Raw genomic sequence first — 18,907 nt, 5'->3', positions numbered from 1 at the left:
TCTGCATCCCCAGTAAGTAGGCTTATTGCTCCTCACACAGTTTTCAAATGAATGCAAAATAACCTGAAAGATTTGATTTCAGTAGATTTTTGGCTTAAAAGTAGTGTTTCTAGATATATTACCTCAGTTTCAGTGTGCATGCTTGAAATGAAACAAGTCAAATTCTTGACCTTTATACACTGTATAATTTTTTTTTTAAGAACCAGTTTTCTATTTATAACATCAGAATTTTCTTTTATAATAATCTCTGAATATCGTTTAGAAATATAAAACATCAAAGGATCTGTATTTTAATTTAAACCATTTAAGCAGGTAATTTGTATCATTTAGACTAATTGTGGTTTGGTTTTTTTTCTCTTTCAAGTCATTGAATTTTAAGTTAACTTTTTATCTGGTTTTTTTAGTGGAAATTTAGGATTCTGTGTGAGTTCTTTGTAGTGTGTAGTTAAAATAGTTAATCTGTAATGTAAGTTTCAGTTGTTCTAAAGGTCACTTAAGGTTAAATTTGGTAAATTGCAAAGCAATTACTACTATCTAATTTACTCTAGTCATGTGAGGCCTTGATATGTTGATCTGTTGCTGGCTTGGTAGGCAAAACATTTCTAGATGGTATAACCTTCTCATTTGGAGCTAGAGGTAGTTCAGTGTACATTTATCTGTATTTGAAACCCTGCCATCTTTTATAGATAATAATTTCGATTATATGTATGAGGATTCTAATCTCTCATAAGATCTACTTTATTTCTCATGCTTCAGAACCCAAGCCTTTTTCAAGCATAACTATACTCAATGTGAATTTAAATGTTTCTGGAAATGGGAGCTGGCCGGTTAGCTCAGTTGGTTAGAGCACAGCTTTATAACATGAAGATCATGGGTTCAGATCCCCCTAACAGCCAGCTGCCAAAAAAACCCAAAAATGTTTCTAGAAATGTCTAAGCTATGTGCACTTTTACATTTCAAGTACTTGAGTTGGGGTTAGAAAAAGTTTAACCAAGAAAAGAGACTGCCTATTTTTGTTCAGATACTGTCAGCTACTTCTTGTCAATGTCTTTCATGTGTCCTTGACTTGCCCAAGAGGGATTTACAACTGCTTAAGAGACATCTTTAAAATGGCAAATGATTAACTCTAAAGATATTTGGAGTGTGGATATAATATTTGGTTAATTTCATTTAAAGTCATTTTAGTTCACCCTTTGAAATGATAGGAACAAAGTGGAAATGATATTATCAAAATACTAAATTACATGATATACTAGATCTTTAGTGTAAGTGTTAGTCTGGGAGACCCAAAACTTCATTTTAAATTGCTTTTTATCATTTTTAGTGTAAACACTCAAGTCATGTGGATTAGCAGAAAAAGTAGGCCTCAATAAGGCCACTTAACATTTTCTTCTTTCTAGCCTTATTGTTACTCTGGGCCATGTTTACTTTTTTAAAAAAATCTGTTTAAAACATTATTAGATCAATTAAAAGAAGCATTAAAAGTAATTAAGTTGTTTAAAATAAGTGGGCCATTCTTGTTTTTAAAAATACTTTTGGTTTAAATATATCACCAATTTTTGAGGTGCTAGCTTTTCTCTGTTAGCATAGTACCTAAAATGTTTTAGCACTTTGACTGACTGGGTAGATTCTAGTTTCAGTTCTAAACTCCTTTGGTTCTGTCTGTTCAGGCACAGGCTTACTGAAATTGCCGAGTAATTGTCTCTAATTTAATGAGTAAATTAGTTAACTGTCTCCTGTAGAAGTCAAGTACTGACTCCTTCTGGGTGAGAAGACATGTTTTTTCCTCTGAGCTATATACTATATCTTTCGGTTAAAGTCAGGTTAAAATAGACGAGGAGAGCTGGGGAAAACACTGCCAAAATACCTCAGGGTAAATGTTCCCTGGCATCATTTATAACCCCAGATAGTGGCAAAGCCTGTTTCAGTACATTTCAACAAAAGCATTTGTTTTCCTTGCTGGCTGCTGTGTCCTTGCTTGTTTGTGCTAAGGCTGCTCTATTTTCTGATAGTTTTAAAGTCAAGATGTTGTGAAATCCTGGTGGTTTCCTGTCTATAATATATTTTTATTGTGAGTGTGTGTGTGTGTGTGTGTGTTTGTGTGTGTGTGTGTGTGTGTGTGTGTTCCTTCAGTGTATGTAGTGGTGGTAGTCTATAATATACTTTTATTGTGTGGTGTGTGTGTGTGTGTGTGTGTGTGTGTGTGTGTGTGTGTGTGTGTGTGTGTGTGTGTGTGTGTGTGTGTGTGTGTGTGTGTGTGTGTGTGTGTGTGTGTGTGTTTGTGTTCCTTCAGTGTATGTAGTGGTGGTAGTCCTGGCAATCAGATTCAGGTGTGGCAAAAAGGAATAGACAGTTGCCAAATTTTGCTAATATTAACTCTGAAATGTTTTCATATTCTCCCCCTGCCTTTTATCATCTGCTAATTTCTTTAAGAAAGCAGCACTCAAATCATGAAAGAAAGAACAAAGATTGCCATACTCCATCTCTAGTATTTTCTTATTTTGTGTTTAGTTTTTCCCTCTTTTTGATTTTTCACAGGATTCAGGCCCTGGATTCCTTGTCAAAGAATGTGAGCATTTTTGTGGTTCTTTATATATGATGTATATGTATACTTGTATATGTATGTATATATGTATGTGCTTATTTATTGCCAAATTGCTTTTCAAAAGGACTGAATTTGAAAAAAGCACTATGTGCAGAACAGTGTAAATAGTATGTATAAAAAAGAGAAATGGATAATAATTTCATATATATACACACACATACTCATATATATTTGGGTGTATATATATTATCATGTATATATAATTTACTTGTTTATGTATAAAATATCTCCAGAAGTACATATAAGAAACTGCCTATGGGATGGGGAATTGAGTGACGGAGAACAGAGGTAGGAGGAAGACTTTTCAATGTATATCTTTCTGTATCTTTTCAATTTTTAATAGTATGAATGTAACACTATTAAAATAATAAATAAAACAAAAAGCCATTGGCAATGGGTGAAAGTACCCATCATTTTCTCCTTTTCACTCCTACTGCCTTGGTGGAAGCCTCAACCTCTTTCATCTGGATCTTTGCAATAGCCACTACTTGGTCTCCGTGTCCCCATTTAGTTCCTCTCTTCTCCACCCATCTTTCACATTGTCACCAGGGGTAGCACAAGTCAGATCATGTCTCTCCTCTCCCCTAAAATTTTTAGTTATATCCATGGCTCACAGAATAAAGTTCAGACTATTCAGTTTCGCACTTAAAATCTTTCACTATCTTATCTCAAACTGCCTTTTCAGCTTCACCTTGTACTACCTATTTTTATCTTTGTATAGTCTGCCTTTATTACCATTTCTCTCTCCAACTAACCCTGCCCCCCAAACAAGAAAAAAAAAGTGTTTTCTTATTTCTAATTTGTTCATTTTGGTGTTTTTTGTTGTTGTTGTTTATTTTAGTGTGAAGTACCCTTTCTCTCCATTTGCAGTTGAAATTGGATTTTACTTGCAGGGCCATTCTGAATGTTACTTTCTCCCACCTCCTCCTGGCCTCACCCCACCTGTCCTTAGAATGAATAACTCCTTTTTGGTTCCCATAGTACATTTCTCATACCATTGTTTGACACTAATATTCTAGTTGGTGGTTGACTTGTCATTCTCCTTAAATTCTATTTTTAGACTTTCTTATGTTGGCCCTTCTTTCCAATTGCAGTAGTCTCCCTGACATTGTACCTTTCCCCACTCCTGCCTGTCTTTAACTACAGTGGTTTTGTGATCTTCGTAGAGCATGTCTGATTATGTCATGTATTGAAGAATGAGGGAGAGAAGAAGCAATTAACAGGAATTGGTAGAATCCACTCACTATTAGCATCAATATCTTACAGCTTGCTTTTTAAAAATCCTATGTTACATACCTATTGTTTTGAAACATCAAAGATTTTTTTTTTCATCTTCATTTTAAAGATTTGTGAAATATCTAGAGGCCTGGAAGGAGATTGGACTTGTCTCAGGATTCAGGGGTTAGTGGTAGAGCCAAGATTTAAACCTGGGACCCCTTCAGGAATGGCTTTTATAGTCATGTAGAGAGAAAATGACTTTATTTTGGGGTGATATTTCTTGAGTGCTTTTGGTAGCACCAGCTACCAAAAATGTCCACCTTGGGCTACTTCTTAGTCTGATAAGAAGACTTAGGCTGGGGCCGACCCCGTGGCTCACTCGGTAGAGTGCGGCGCTGGGAGCGCAGCGGCACTCCTGCAGCAGGTTGGGATCCTATATAGGGATGGCTGGTGCACTCACTGGCTGAGCGCGGTGCGGGTGACACCAAGCCAAGGTTTGCTGATATAGCACTTATAGAAGTAGCCTCTGTGAGGTTTTTCAGAATTAAACAAAGGAGACATTTCTGATTTAATTCTCTCCTTGTTGAAAGAGCAGGTGGTGTGGTTGAGTAAGATTCATAAATGCAAACATTTCAACTACTTAACGAAAAGCAAACCAACAGACCTTTGCCCTGATTCTTATTGAAAGGAAGAGTCGACACAAGTCGACGATCCACTGGAGAGAGCCCGTTTATTAGGCAGCACACACACACATATATAGGGCTTTAAGGGGAAAGCTGATTGGCTTAAAATACAATCCCTACTTAGCATACCGCATGGGGTTTTGGGGGAGCTGATTGGTGTGTAATTCGCGCTGGCGGGAAGGAGAAGCGAAGGAGTGTATGGAAGAGAAGGGCAACCAGCGCCATGATGGGGTGTGGCCGAGAAGGGCTTATGTGATCGGGGTGTGATCCCTTGGGGCATTTGGGTCCCTACATTCCTCCCTTTTTCTTGTTTTAGGAAAGGGGACGTTGAAGTCATCGAGCTACTTCCTGCTGAACTGGGGCATTGTGGGGGGGGGGGCAAAGGGAGGAAGGTACATAAATACCCATTATGAAACCCCAAAGGAGGGTGGAGAAACAAGTAATTTCAAAAGGGGAAAAGTCCATAAACGTTCCTTGAAGCCACAAGTCGAATATGCACCGGGTTCCATTGTTCGTAGTTGGAGACTGGAGGGAGCAGCCAGGCGTCGGTGGCGAGGGCGTGTAGGAATGCGTTTCCTCTGTAAGGTGGTGTCTCTTCAGCATCAGCTGAGGCACTCACGAGATGAGGGGGGGGGGGGGGTGGTTCATCGGTACCTAGAAGCTGGTAGTCTCTAAGCAAAAGCTGGTTAAAGGCCTGATTAGAGATTTTTCCCACTTGGGCTTGAAGAAACGTAATGATACAGGGCAAGAAAAGGCAGGTTATGAGGATAATGATTAGAGGTCCCAAAATGGGCCAAATCCAAGTTAGGACAGGGCCTAAGATAAAGGAGGAAAAGGGGTTAGAACTGGATGTGGTTCGTAGGCTGGAAGCCAAGTCGGTGAGTTTGATGATGTTTGTTTCTACTAGACCAGATTCATTGATATAATAACAGCATTCTTCCCTAAGGAAGATGCAAGTACCTCCTTTTTCTGCAGTGAGGAGGTCTAGTGCTCTGCGGTTTTGGAGGGTGACCTGAGCTAAAGAGGTGATTTGTCTCTGTAGAGAGGAAAGAGATTCGGCAGTGGACATGACTTCAAAAGGGGAAAGATTGGAGGGCTTTTTTGGGAGAGCTCTGGTCTTGAGTAGAGTGAGAGGTAGAAGACGGACCCAATCAAGGTGTAATTCCAGAGACAATTTAGTTAGTATGGTTCTCTCTACCTTTCCAGATGCCTGAGGTCGGTAAGGGCAATGTAGGTGCCAGGGGAGAGAGAGTGACTGGGAGAGTTTTTGTATTATCTGGGCAGTAAATTCAGGTCCATTGTCAGATTGAATGGAAGTAGGCATCCCAAATCGTGGGATGATTTGGGAAAGGAGAGTCTGGGCTATGGTGGAGGCCTTTTTATTGGATGTTGGGAATGCCTCTACCCATCCTGAAAAGGTATCAACAAACACCAAGAGGTATTTGAGGCGCCGGACAGAAGGCATGTGTGTAAAATCGACTTGCCAGTCGGCTGCGAGTGTGAGACCTCTGGCCTGGTGGGAGGGGTATGGCCCAGGTTTTTTTTTTTTTTTTTTTTTGTCGTTTTCGTGACGGGCACTCAGCCAGTGAGTGCGCCAGTCATTCCTATATAGGATCCGAACCCGCGGCGTGAGCGTCGCCGCGCTCCCAGCGCCACATTCTACCGAGTGCGCCACAGGCTCGGCCCATGGCCCAGGTTTGAGAGGGGTGTTAGGATTGGTACGCTGGCAGATTGTGCATGAGGAGGAAATTTTTCGTAAGAGGGCTTTGTCAGATGGGGTGATTGAGAAGAAGGCTTGTAAAAACTGGGATAAAGCTTGGGGGCTAGAGTGAAACAGGTCACGGAGCAAGAGAAAGAGAGAGGACTTACCATCATTAGGCGGTTGGGGCTAAGAGGGTGTCTGTGAACCCTGGGAGCCATAAGGAAGAATGGGAAGTTGGTTTTGTGTCTGTGGGTGCCGTGCCGCAGTGCGTGCGGCGAGGTCAGCCTTACAATTCCCGCGAGTGATTGGGGAATCGTCCCTCTGGTGGGATCTGCAATGAATGACTCCTAGTTTACAAGGTAAATGGGATGCCTAGATTAATGTGGAGATTAAAGCTGAATTGGTGATTGTGTTACCCTTGGTGTTAAGCAGACCGTGTTCTTTCCATATGGTGGCGTGAGAGAGAAGTATATGAAAGACATATTTGGAGTCCGTGTATAAGTTAAGAGTTTTTCCTTCAGCTAGAATGCAGGCTTGCGTGGCAGCGATAAGTTCAGCCTGCTGGTTGGTAGTACCCCTGGGTAAAGGTTGGGCTTCTATAACCGAATCAAGGGAGACTATGGCATCAAAGGCATGTTGGGGGAATCTGGTATAGGCAGTAGAGTAACCGGGTTTAGGGGTGGGCAGGTATTGAGGCAGGATTTTCCAGAAACGAGGATAGGAGGGTTAGAATTCTGGAAGGTGGGAGGGAGTGGAGAGCCTTATAGGTAAGGAGGTCTTTAAGGTGATGTGGTGAGAGAATGGTAAGAGGTGCCCCAATTGTTAATTTGGATGCCTCCTTATGCAGCAACTGCCCCGCTGCTAGGGCTCTTAGACAGGGTGCCCAGCCTTGTACAGTGGGGTCTAACTGTTTTGATAGGTATGCTACAGGGGCAAAGGAGGGGCCATAATTCTGTCCTAGAACGCCTAGAGCTTGTCCCACATTTTCATGAACATAGAGCAAAAAGGGTTTAGTTAGATCAGGGAGATGAAGTGCAGGGGCCGTTAAAAGGGCCTGTCGAAGCTTGAGAAAAGGGCACTGAGGTGAGGAGAGTAAAGGTTCTTCAGGAGGACCCTTACTCATATTATAGAGAGGTCGGGCTAGCAAAGAGAAATTGGGGATCCATGCTCTGAAATATCCGGCTAGACCCAGGAAAGATAGGATTTCTGTTTTGGTTTTGGGGATGGGCAGGTCAGTAAGAAGCTGTTTCCTGTCCAGGGTGATTTCCTTCTTTCCCGGGGAGAGGAGAAAACCAAGGTAGGTTACAGATGGCAAGGAGATTTGGGCTTTGGCGGGGGACACTCGATATCCCTTACCCGCTAGGAAGTTAAGCAAATGGGCAGTGTCAGCTTGGGATTGTTCCCATGAAGGACTGCATAGAAGGAGATCGTCCACATACTGTAATAAGGTGGACTCTGAATGGTTTAAGTGAAAAGATTTGAGGTCCTGTGCTAGGGTCTGCCCGAAAATATGAGGGCTATCCCGAAATCCCTGTGGCAGGACCGTCCAAGTGAGTTGTTCGGAGTGGCGGGAATTGGGGTCAGTCCATGTGAAGGCAAAAATGTCCTGAGTGCCGGTTTCCAGGGGTATGGAAAAGAAGGCATCCTTTAAGTCCAAAACTAAGAAATGAGTAGAGGTCGTTGGGACCTTGGAAAGAAGAGTGTATGGATTTGATACAAGGGGATGAATGGGAATGACAGCGGCATTGACAAGATGGAGATCTTGGATGAGACGAAAGGCGCCATTAGGTTTTTTTATTTTATTTTATTTTATTTTTTGTCATTTTTTCGTGACGTGCAGAGTGAGTGCACCGGTCAGTCCTATATAGGATCCGAACCCGCGGCGGGAGCGTCGCCGCGCTGCCAGCACAGCACTCTACCAAGTGCGCCACGGGCTCGGCCCATTAGGTTTTTTTACAGCGAGTATGGGAGTATTATTGAAAGGGGAGCGAGTGGGACGGAGATACCCCTTTTTTAATAGGTCCTGAATGAGGGGGCTTAACCCGAGGAGGGCTGTTGTGGTTAATGGATACTGAGCCTGACAAATATATTTGGAGGGGTCTTTTAGTTTTATGTGTACAGGGGAACACTGGGCCAGAGCGGGGCTGGCAGTGTCCCAAACTGTGGGGTTAACAGGGTGTGTTAAGATGGGTAAGGACTTCTTTGGAGGGGTGGAATTAGTAGGATCTTGGGCTTGAACTAGCGCTAGGAGGAAGGAAACGAGGGAAGAGGAAGAGGACAGGGGCAAGGTAATGGAGACTTGAAGCCGTGATAAAATGTCCCGTCCCAACAAGGGGACGGGGCGTTGTGGCATGACTAGAAAGGAATGGGAGAAAACAGATTGAGTGCCTTGAAGGCAGCAGGTTAAAAGAGGGGTTTTTTGGGGAAAGATTTGTTTACCTCCTACCCCGACTATAGGAGAGCTGCTGGAGGTGGTGGGGCCTTTATATTCCCTTAAGACCGAAAAGGTGGCTCCAGTGTCCAGGAGGAAAGATATTGGGTGGCCGTCCACAACTATGGATACCCTGGGCTCCTGCTTTGTTATAGAGATGGTCGGGAAGGGCCCAAGGCTCCGTCAGTCCTCCTCAGCGAGGCCCACCATAGGGGGTGTCCACGGTTCGGGGGACTGTGGGGCAGTTGGTCCCTCACCCCTTCGGGCGAGGGGGCAATCAGATCCCCAATGTCCCTTCTTTTTGCATTTTGGACAAGGAGTGGTGGGGGGCCTGGGGGTGGGGCAAGCCTTTGCCCAATGCCCTTCCTTTCCGCATTTAAAGCAGGCTCCAGGTGGAGGCTTAGAGGTGGAGGCTGTGGGAGGGTGCCCAGGGGGTTTGATAAGCTTGGCCAACATCTGGAAGTTGGCGTGGTCGGCCTTTTGTTTTCGACGTTCCTTTTCCTCCTCTCGATTATGAAAGACTTTGAAGGCCCCTGACAGGATTTTGGTCTGAGGGGTTGCAGGACCCTGCTCTAATTTTTTAACTTTAGTTTTAATGTCGGGGTAGGATTGGGCCAGAAAATAAGTCATAAGGACATGCCAGCCATCTTCTGAGTTGGGGTCTAAGTTAGTGTATTGTTGAAAGGCCTGAGTTAATCTATTGAGGAACTCGGAGGGAGTTTCTTCCTTTTTTTGGACAATTTCTTGAATTTTTTGGAAATTGACGACCTTGCGAGCTGATTTTTTGAGGCCAATTATTAAGCAAGAGGCAAAACAGTCTCGAGCCTGGATTCCCTGGGCTGTGTTATAATCCCAATTAGGTTCCTGTTCTGGGACTGCTTGGGGGCCTGGCGGGTGATCCGGATTGGTACGATGGGTGTCAGTGGCATGGGTTTGGGCTGTATCCCAGACCCTGCAGCGTTCCTCGGGGAGGAGGGTATTGGCTAGGAGCATGAAGATGTCATGATGTGTGAGGCTGTAGGCCTGCAGGATCCATTGGAATTCTTTAATGTAGGTGGTAGGGTCGGTAGAGAAAGAGCCTAGTCTTTTTTCTAATTCTGTAAGGTCAGCTAGGGAAAAGGGAACATGGACCCTAACTACTCCTTCAGCCCCAGCTACCTCACGTAGTGGGGCGATTGTTGAAGGGGCGGGGGGAGGACCTTGGGAACGGGTGAAAGGGGGGCTTAGTGGGTCAGGAGTAGGTGAGGGTAAAGACGGGGGAGTGGATGGCGCTGGAGGTGCAGAAGGTGACACGGATGACGGGGGAAGAGGAGCAGGCACCGGAGGCGCTGGGGGAGGAGGAGGTCGGTAGGGTGGGGGTTCATCAGCAGGGTCGAAGGTGGAAGAATTGAGGGGTGACTGTGAAGATGGTTTACAGGCTAAAAGGACTTGAGAGGAAGCACAGGAGGAGCAGAGGGTGGGGTTCTGAGCCAAGAGGTGAAAAGCCTCGATGTAGGGGATCTCCTTCCATTTTTTTAGGCGCTGGCAGTAGTTAAAGAGGTCTTGTAATTTGGTAAGGAGTTTGGGCTTAATATCCGGCCTCAGGGAAAGGTTGGTGAGGTTTTTCAGAAGGCATTGAAGTGGAGAGTCTCCTAGGGAGGAGGAGGAAGCGCCCATTCTGGTCTCTTAATGGGAATTTAGACAGAAATCGGACAGAGATTAGTGATAAGACAGATCCTTCGGCCGGTTGGGAAAAGCAGGATCCTAGAGGGCGTCCCCAGTAGGTCACGTCAGTCCCGGCAGGTTCAGGTACGAACCAGGAGGAGAGAAGGGAGGTGTGGGTCGTCACTCAGACCTCCACTTCTCTAGGGCAAAAGCCCGGTGCCTGAAGGAAACCTAACGCTAGGAATTTCTGGTTGGGTCCGGGACCCGGGAAGTGGAGAGAAGAGAGTGGTGGACAGGAGGGTGAAGGAGAGAACAGAATGGGGCTTTTAACCTCCAAAAATGAAAGTAAAAGTTTACGGGGGCTTTGGAACCTGTTATAGTGGTCCTGAAGACCGTGGTGGGGTGGGTATGGGTGTTAGGGGCTACCGGACGATCTAGACTCCCTGTGGTAGCCTGAAAAGGGCCGGTGGCCTTTAGAAAAGGGGGCTTACCTAATGATGAGCCGGTGGTGAGTGGAAGAAGCCAGCACCGAAAACAATGGACGAGGGTGGACCGTCAATCGTGAGCGGTGGAAGGGAGGCCGGTCCTGGAGGGACGCAGTTCCTGAGGGGCGACTTGAAAAGTGCTGCCGCTGCGATTCGAAAAGTGTCGCTGCTCGAGAGAAGCTCCGTCCCGGTTTCGGCACCAAATGAAAGGACGAGTCGACACCAGTTGACGATCCACTGGAGAGAGCCCGTTTATTAGGCAGCACACACACACATATATAGGGCTTTAAGGGGAAAGCTGATTGGCTTAAAATATAATCCGTACTTAGCATACCGCATGGGGTTTTGGGGGAGCTGATTGGTGTGTAATTCGCGCCGGCGGGAAGGAGAATACGGAAGAGAAGGGCAACCAGCGCCATGATGGGGTGTGGCCGAGAAGGGCTTATGTGATGGGGGTGTGATCCCTTGGGGCATTTGGGTCCCTACACTTATTCCCCATCTTTCTACTCAGAAGCAACCATTTGTAACTCTTTTAGCTATTTACTTTGATATTTTCCTTCAGATTTCTATACTGCTATTTCTAGATACTTTTTGACTTTCTGTTGTAGTAGTTGAGAACTTAGCTTCCTTATACTATTTACTTATTCTTCTCCCTCCATTTCTCTCTGTATATTTATAATTTTTATTAAATTATTATTTGGTATCTACATTATTATGACTATAAATCCTTTATTCTGAGCCAAGTAATACATTGTGATAATATTTTCTATTTTTGTACAACAAAAATACTTTTTTATACAGTTAAAACCTTTACCACACTTTTTATTGTTGTTTTTTTAACCAAACCTTTTATTTGCTTAGTTGTTTCTGTATCTACTACTAATTCATTAATTTAACAAATATTTGCTGAGTACCTACTGTTTGCTAGGCATTGTTTTTATTGCTTAGGGTACATAGTAAACAAATTAAACAAAGATTATTTCCCTTGAGACACTATCTAGTTGGGAGATGGACTATAAACATAGTAAGTCAAATGTAAGGAGTTGATAGGTGCTAAGGAAAAAAAAAACAGTAACATAAGGGGGACTGGGAATACAGATATAGACATGGTTTGTAATATTAAATAGGGTGATAAAGGTAGTCTCATTGAGAAGGTGACATTTCAGCAAATACTTGAACTCCTCCTAGTGTTATTTGCCACATAGCCAAATAACTTGAATAACTAGACATTCCATTTTCCCCAGTGGCTTTGCTTCTGTAGCCCTCCATCTGCCCCAATCAGGAAGAGATACTCTAGAGACCTGTAGCACAGTTTTGGGATCTCCCTTGGCCACTTCCCTGGGTTGGATCATCTATTCCTGGATCCCACATGTTCCTTTTACTTGGTTCACTCCTTCTTTTTAAAAAATTCTCCCATAGCTTCTTGAGAAAAGATACGTGAAGGCAGAGAAAAGTATTGAGAACATAGATATCTCAAAGTACTTCTAACCTGACCTTACTTTTGATTGAACGTCTGGCTAAGTTTAGAATTCCAGAATCATTTCTCTCAGAATTTTCAAGTCTTTACTCCACTGACTTCAAGCTTCAAGTATTGCTGTTGAGGAGCATGATGCCCTTGATTCATGATTCTTTATATGTGACCTAGTTTTTTCTCTGAAAGCTTTTATGATTTTCTCTTTATTCTGATGTTCTTCAATTTTGTGATGACAGGCTAAGCCTTAGTGTGGATTTTTGCTTTAATTTTTTTGTGTTTGACTTTCAGTGAACCTTTGTATTCTTCAGTTCTGGGAAATTTTCTGATCTTACTGCTTTCTTGGTTGACCGAAGTAACTAAATTAATTTGTTGCAACCCAAAGGCGAGAGCTTTGGTTGTTCATGTTTGGTCATGCCATACTACATAAAATCCTTAAAATAATGAAGAGGTTCTTTGATAGGCGGGTATTATTATTATTTATTTTAAAACATTACTATCATAAAAGGTGGAATATTTTAATTTGTTTCTTGTTTCCAGCTACTGGAACTTGGTAAAAGGCGAAACATTTGTGCGCTATGAAGAGAAACATGAGTGTTGGAACTTGGAACAAATACCTATGATGGAAGGTCTTATTTGTTATGCCTTTCTCATGCATTTCACTTCTAAGGTTTGGCAGGTTATGCTTTTTTTTTTTTTTTTTTTTTTTTTGTCGTTTTTTCGTGACCAGCACTCAGCCAGTGAGTTCACCCGTCAGTCCTATATAGGATCCGAACCCGCGGCGGGAGCGTTGCTGCACTCCCAGCGCAGCACTCTACCAAGTGCGCCACGGGCTCGGCCCAGGTTATGCTTTTTGACTCCCCCATCCTCACTCCCTTGCAGATAGGGAAGCCTCTGGAGTTCTGCAGAGGCTGTTTTCTCACTTTCAGGTCCTGGCCAACTTTTTGCTTTTCTTAGTCTTTCTCTTATCTCTTATCTTACTAATATATACATTATATTTTTAATTGTGATAATCATATAACACAAAACTTCACCATTTTAACCATTTTAAAGTATACAATCAGTGTTTCTAAAGTATGTCTACAGTACTGTGTGACCATCACCACTATCTAATTCCAAAGCATTTCCTCCCAGCTCCTGGCAACTACTGTTCTATTTTCTGATTATATGAATTTGGCTGTTGTGGACATTTCATGTAAATGGGATCATATAATATGCAGCCTTTTGTGTCTGGCTTCTTTCACTTAGCATAATGTTTTTAAGGTTCATCCATGTTGTAGCATGTATCAGTACTTTGCAGTGTTCTTAAATCAGGCTCTGGGTGTTTGATTTTTCACTATCCAGAGAATTCTTCATTTATTGTCTTTATTGTGATTTTAATACTGACCTTTAATTTACCTTTCCACAAAACGTTTGTTGTCTACAAAATGATATTGAATATTTAAAATTTTTAGTGTACATTATTTATTTTTTAGTATGCCAGTACTGAGGTCGATGGAGAACATTACATGACCCCAGAAGACTTTGTCCAGCACTATCTTGGACTGTATAAAGATCCAAATAGCAATCCAAAGATTGTGCAGCTCTTGGCAGGAGTAGCTGATCAAACCAAGGATGGGTAAGAAACTTTATGCATTTTCTGAAAACTAATGTTCTGGAATATCTTGTTGAAAATAAGAAAATCAGAAGTTCACAAGTATCTAGACTGTTAATATTGGTAAACATGTCTTTTTTTCCCAGTTTATAAAAATGGTATTATTTATTGCCATTATCAGGGATAGTAACATTTCTTTCTTTTTGAAAAAAAATGGGAAAAGCCACATTCTATATTGAATAATCTGAGCAGAATGGGTTCCAGATAACTAAGTATATTCTTTCATTCATTCGTTTAATAAATATCGAGTGCTTACTATGTTTCAGGCACTGTACTTGGTGCTAGAGAAATAAATCAGTAAATAAACCACACATAGCTATGGCAGTTTCACAAAGTTAATAAACAAAATAAAAAAGGAAACATGTTAGGAGGTTATAAGTGCTATCATGGAAAATAAATCAGGGAAGAGTTTAGGAAGTGTTATTAATTCCATTTATCTGTCTACTTATTTATTTGGCAAACATTAATTCGACAACTACCATTTGACAAGCACTGTTGGGCATTATAAATACAAACATAAATAAAATGAGGTTTCTGGCCTTCAGGAGAATACCATAGCCTGGAGGAAAAGAAGTTGATTAAACAAATTTTTTTAAAAGTAGTACTTCTGGAGTAAGGTGCTATAATAGATGTATGTATAAGGTACAAAAGGCACCCACGAAAGCATGGTTAACTCTGTTTTGGGTGGTCAAGACAGCATCATAGATGAGGTGATGCCTGAGTGAAATGTGGCAAGATGAATAGGAGCTTGCTGATAGTTGAACAAGTAGGGCGGAGAATTCCAGGAAAGGGAACAGGAGTGGCGTGAAACATCAAGGGGCATGTGTGTGTGTGTGTATGTGTGTGTGTTTTGGGGAGTGTGATTGCGGGAGTTGTGTTGCAAGTACTTTGGTGTGGCTGTGGCATTGCTTTGTTGCTGTGGGAAATGTGGTTGGAGCAGAGTTGGGGACCTTGTGTTCTGGGCTTTGACTGTATCCTGCGGCTTGTGACTCTCTGTCTTGGAGTTATTGTTAGCCTGGTAGTGTATGGGTATGTGAAGTCACAGAAATAACAAGGTGCTTCTTACCAGAGTGTCAGTATACTCAACTCAAGGAGGAAAAGCCACCATTATTTTTATTAAAATCATATATGGCTGTATTATGGAGTGAATGCAATATTTGTATAAATTATATAAAGAAAATTTTGGCTTGCTATGGCAGTTTCAAGCTACATCCCCAGGCCTCCGAGGGCCCAGATTCTTTCTCCTACCTGTAGAGGTGCTTGTGTGGAAAATTTTGAGAAACTAGGCAGTAAGGAGTCTTTAAAAATTATTTCCATTACCACAAATATGATCAGATTTTAGAAAAATGGTAGGTTGTAGTGGGGCAAGACTTACATGCAGTAAAATCCAGTTAGGTGGGTGTTGCAATACTTAAAGTTGAAAGGTTGGTTTAAGTTCTTTGAGTCTGAGATTAGTACTGCATTCATTTTTATTGTCCCACAGAACCTAGCACACTGCATGAGATTTACTATGTGGTCAATAAATGTTTGTTGAAGAAGTATTATGTCTTAGAAAGATTTTATATCATTTATAAATGGCAGGTATTGGGGAACTTTTATAAATTTTGTTCCTAGTCTCTCTAAAAATGTCAAATCAGCTGATCAATCACTGTGACCCATTTAGTCATAGGGTCTCTCAGTAGTGATTAGACAGTAAGACATATGAAAATTATTTAATCAGAATTCCTTCTTCAAAATTATTAAAGGTAACATATACATTTAGCCCTTGTAGAAATTTTCTGAGTATTTATTATTAATTTGGTCTGAGACCTACTTTCAGAATATCCATGTCTTTTTAGATGTTTCCTTTCATGACCATCTGCTCTAGTCCATCTCTGTATCTTCTCTGAAGCTTCACATGGTTCTCCTAGGCTGAGTTGCCTTGTTAAAGTAGGGCATTTTCATGTAGTCAAGTAGAATCAAGGGTTTAAGTTGCCAGAGTAGAAGATCAATAATGAGTTTTGGTGTGGAGAATCTAATAATGTTGAGTAGTGTTTACTTTTTTAAAAACCCATTTCGCTTTTAAAAAGGTAAATGTGATCTATTTCAAATTTTAAAAACTTCTTAAATTTCCTTTTTTCCTCTGTAGAATGAGTCAGATTGGGATTGGGTAGATCATACAGGAAATCACTATGATTGAGTAGGTTTGTAGAGTTAGGTCATAAAAATTATAAATGAGTATATGAAACATAAATTATTTCTAAAAGCAGAGAAGGGTGAAATTTTCTGAAATACACATATCCTCAGCCTCCTTTTTATGACGGTCTTTAGAGGTTCTGAATTTCCTGAAATACAATGCAAAATGAGTGTATTTTTATCTGTGTCTGTGTTTTTCTGCGGAGAAATCTCTTGTTTTCAATAAGGTCTATGACTTCAAAAAGGCTAAATATCATTGTTAAAATTTCTTTTATAATTTTAATTTAACAGAATCAAAGGCTCTAATAATGTTTGGCTTATTCCAAGAAGTCAACCCTTCTTCACTTAACAGTTAAATGAGATCCAGAGGGGTTGATTGACTGGTTTACTATCACAAAATTAGTTCTCTTAATTTTCAGTCCATTTTTCTTCTTATAATCATTTTGAAAAAAAATTACCTTTTATCCCTCATTCTGTTTCCCACCCGTTTATCCAGGGCAGTGATGAAATATTAGAACAGTTCAATTGGTATTTCTTTTCCACTCTCTAGATGTGTTCCTTGGTTCTATTGTAGTTTGATGATGAGTCCTATAGGTATGTAACTTAAAATGACAACACATAGTATAACTTCTGTTCACCCAAGTCTGAATGAGTAGAACTAGCATAGACAAGTTTAAGTGATTTGGTTAAGTTTGTTAAGTGTGTGGGAAAAGCTGGTTTAGGAGTGATCAGTACCATGCTCTTTTATGCTCTGCCCCTCTTCCAACGTTTTCTAGCACGTAAACTGTTCCCTCTCTCTTATTCCCCATCTCCTTTTTGCCAGTAGATGATAAAATAAGGAGTGTTTTGATACAGGTGCTTGCTGTGGAGAGCCATGTAAAAGCAGCCTTGTATGGTATAAATAGCATGATGAGTTGTCTAAACGTAAAAACCATTAGCCAAGTAGTATTTACTGTGGCTTAAACTTTGAAGCTCTGGTTGTATGGTGAAAAGTAAAATGATTTTATGCATTAAATGCAGATCTCAGGGACTATTATTGTGTGATCTGATCTAAAATATTTAGGCAGTTGCTTGTTTGAAACCATAACTTCTAGAACCATCGTTTCTATATTTAGCCCTAGTCAGAATTTCATCTGGAGGCTCTATTCTCCTACAATGTGGGAAACTAGTTTTCTACTCTTTTACTTTTTCACAAGTGTTTTCATTTACATTTCACATGCATATAGACAAACCCTTTTTGCCAAGAAATCTTGGTTGTTTTAAAAACTGGAAAATTAACATATTAATATCTCGGCACTTTGCTAGTTCCCATTCAGTAAATTAAAAAGAGACTGTAGAATATTAAAAGAAAACACATACCAAATTCATAAAATACATTATTTCAAAGTTATAAAATGAATACATGTTCTTTGTGAAAACTCAAAACAGCAATATAATGTATGGTAAAAAGTGAAAGTGTACCCACATCCCTATTAAAAGAAAACAAACTATTAAGGTGCGAACTAATCAATGGTTTCTTCACACAGGTTAGTACCTTGTGGTTTTCATCTGTTCTTTTAAAGTCTTGATCAGGTCCTTCTATCAATAGAGGAATCTATGGCAGGATAAAGGACAAAAGATCTTTAAAAATTATTCCAAAACATGGTTGCTTTATGTTAGCAGATAAGCAGACTATTTCTTGCTTTCTAAAAATGTTATTACATTATAATGTTGTATATAATGCCTATGGGCTTAAAATAGATAAGGAGAGTAGTAGAGAGACTGTCAAGTAGACGATTTTTCCCTCATTCCCCCCTAACATTTTATTATGAAAATTTTCAGACATTCAGGAAAGTTGAAAAAATTTTACAGTGAACACCCACATACCTATCACATAGAGTCTACCATTAACAGCTGACTCTACTTGCTTTTTCATATATCTATCCATCCCTCTCTCCTTCTATCAATCCGTCTTATTTTTTTATACGCTTCAAAGTAAATTGCAGATATTGACTCACTCTTAAATATTTCAGCATGCATGTTATCAACTAGAGTTCAGTATTTATTTTGAGGGTTTTTTTTTTTAACTAAAATTTACACATAGTAGAAAACAAATCTTAAAGGTACATTTGCTGAGTTTTGACAAATGTACACAGCTGGGTAACCTCAGGTAATTTTTTTGTGTGTGTGTTAAAATATACATAACATAAAATTTACCATTTTAGTCATTTTTAAGTATACAGCTCAGTGGTCTTAAGTATATTCACATTATTGTGCAACCATTACCACTCTCCCTCTCTAGAACTGTTTCATCATCCTGTGCTGAAACTCCATACCCATCCAACAGTGACTCCCTGTTCTCTTCCCTTCTTTCCCCTCTTTCCCCCCATCAACCCCCCACCCCCTGGAAACCACTATTCTACTTTCTGTCTTTATGGATTTGACTGTTTTAGGTACCTCATATAAGTAGAAAAATACAGCATTTATCCTTTTGTGTCTGGCTTATTTCACTTAGCATGTGTTTTCAAGGCATGTCTATGTTACAGCATGTGTCAGAATGTAATTCCTTCTTAAGGCTGAATAATATGCTCAGGGGACTTATTTTAAAATTTCTGATGCTCTTATTTGTTTTCTTATTTGACCTTTCTTTCTTTAAATCACTCTGCATAACAAAGGTGCTGAGTTACCATTGAGGGATGGCTGAGTATTCCCCCAGTAGCTTCTTATAATGGTCTGCTTACAGTAGGTACCAAATACTCTTTCTAGTTTCAACTATAACTTTAAATTTGGTAGGGGGCACAGGGTGTACAGTAATGGGAGAATGCAAAACTGAAGGCAGAAGTTAGGAGTCTTTGACTAG

At 40.8% G+C, this 18,907-nt stretch overlaps 1 protein-coding gene across 1 annotated transcript in view; it reads left to right on the top strand.

Annotated features, from left to right (window-relative positions):
* Window positions 1-18,907, top strand: part of SLC25A12 (solute carrier family 25 member 12) — an 87,556-nt gene that overhangs the window by 12,535 nt on the left and 56,114 nt on the right. Inside the window, exon 3 of the mRNA XM_063094867.1 lies at window positions 13,715-13,857. Coding sequence (XP_062950937.1) covers window positions 13,715-13,857 — 143 coding nt within the window. The remainder of the gene's footprint in view (window positions 1-13,714; window positions 13,858-18,907) is intronic.

The sequence above is a fragment of the Cynocephalus volans genome, chromosome 1 (assembly GCF_027409185.1).
Source record: "Cynocephalus volans isolate mCynVol1 chromosome 1, mCynVol1.pri, whole genome shotgun sequence".
Lineage (NCBI taxonomy): Eukaryota > Metazoa > Chordata > Mammalia > Dermoptera > Cynocephalidae > Cynocephalus > Cynocephalus volans.
Note: the sequence above shows the minus strand (reverse complement) of the source record. Positions and strands in the feature narration are given on the sequence as shown.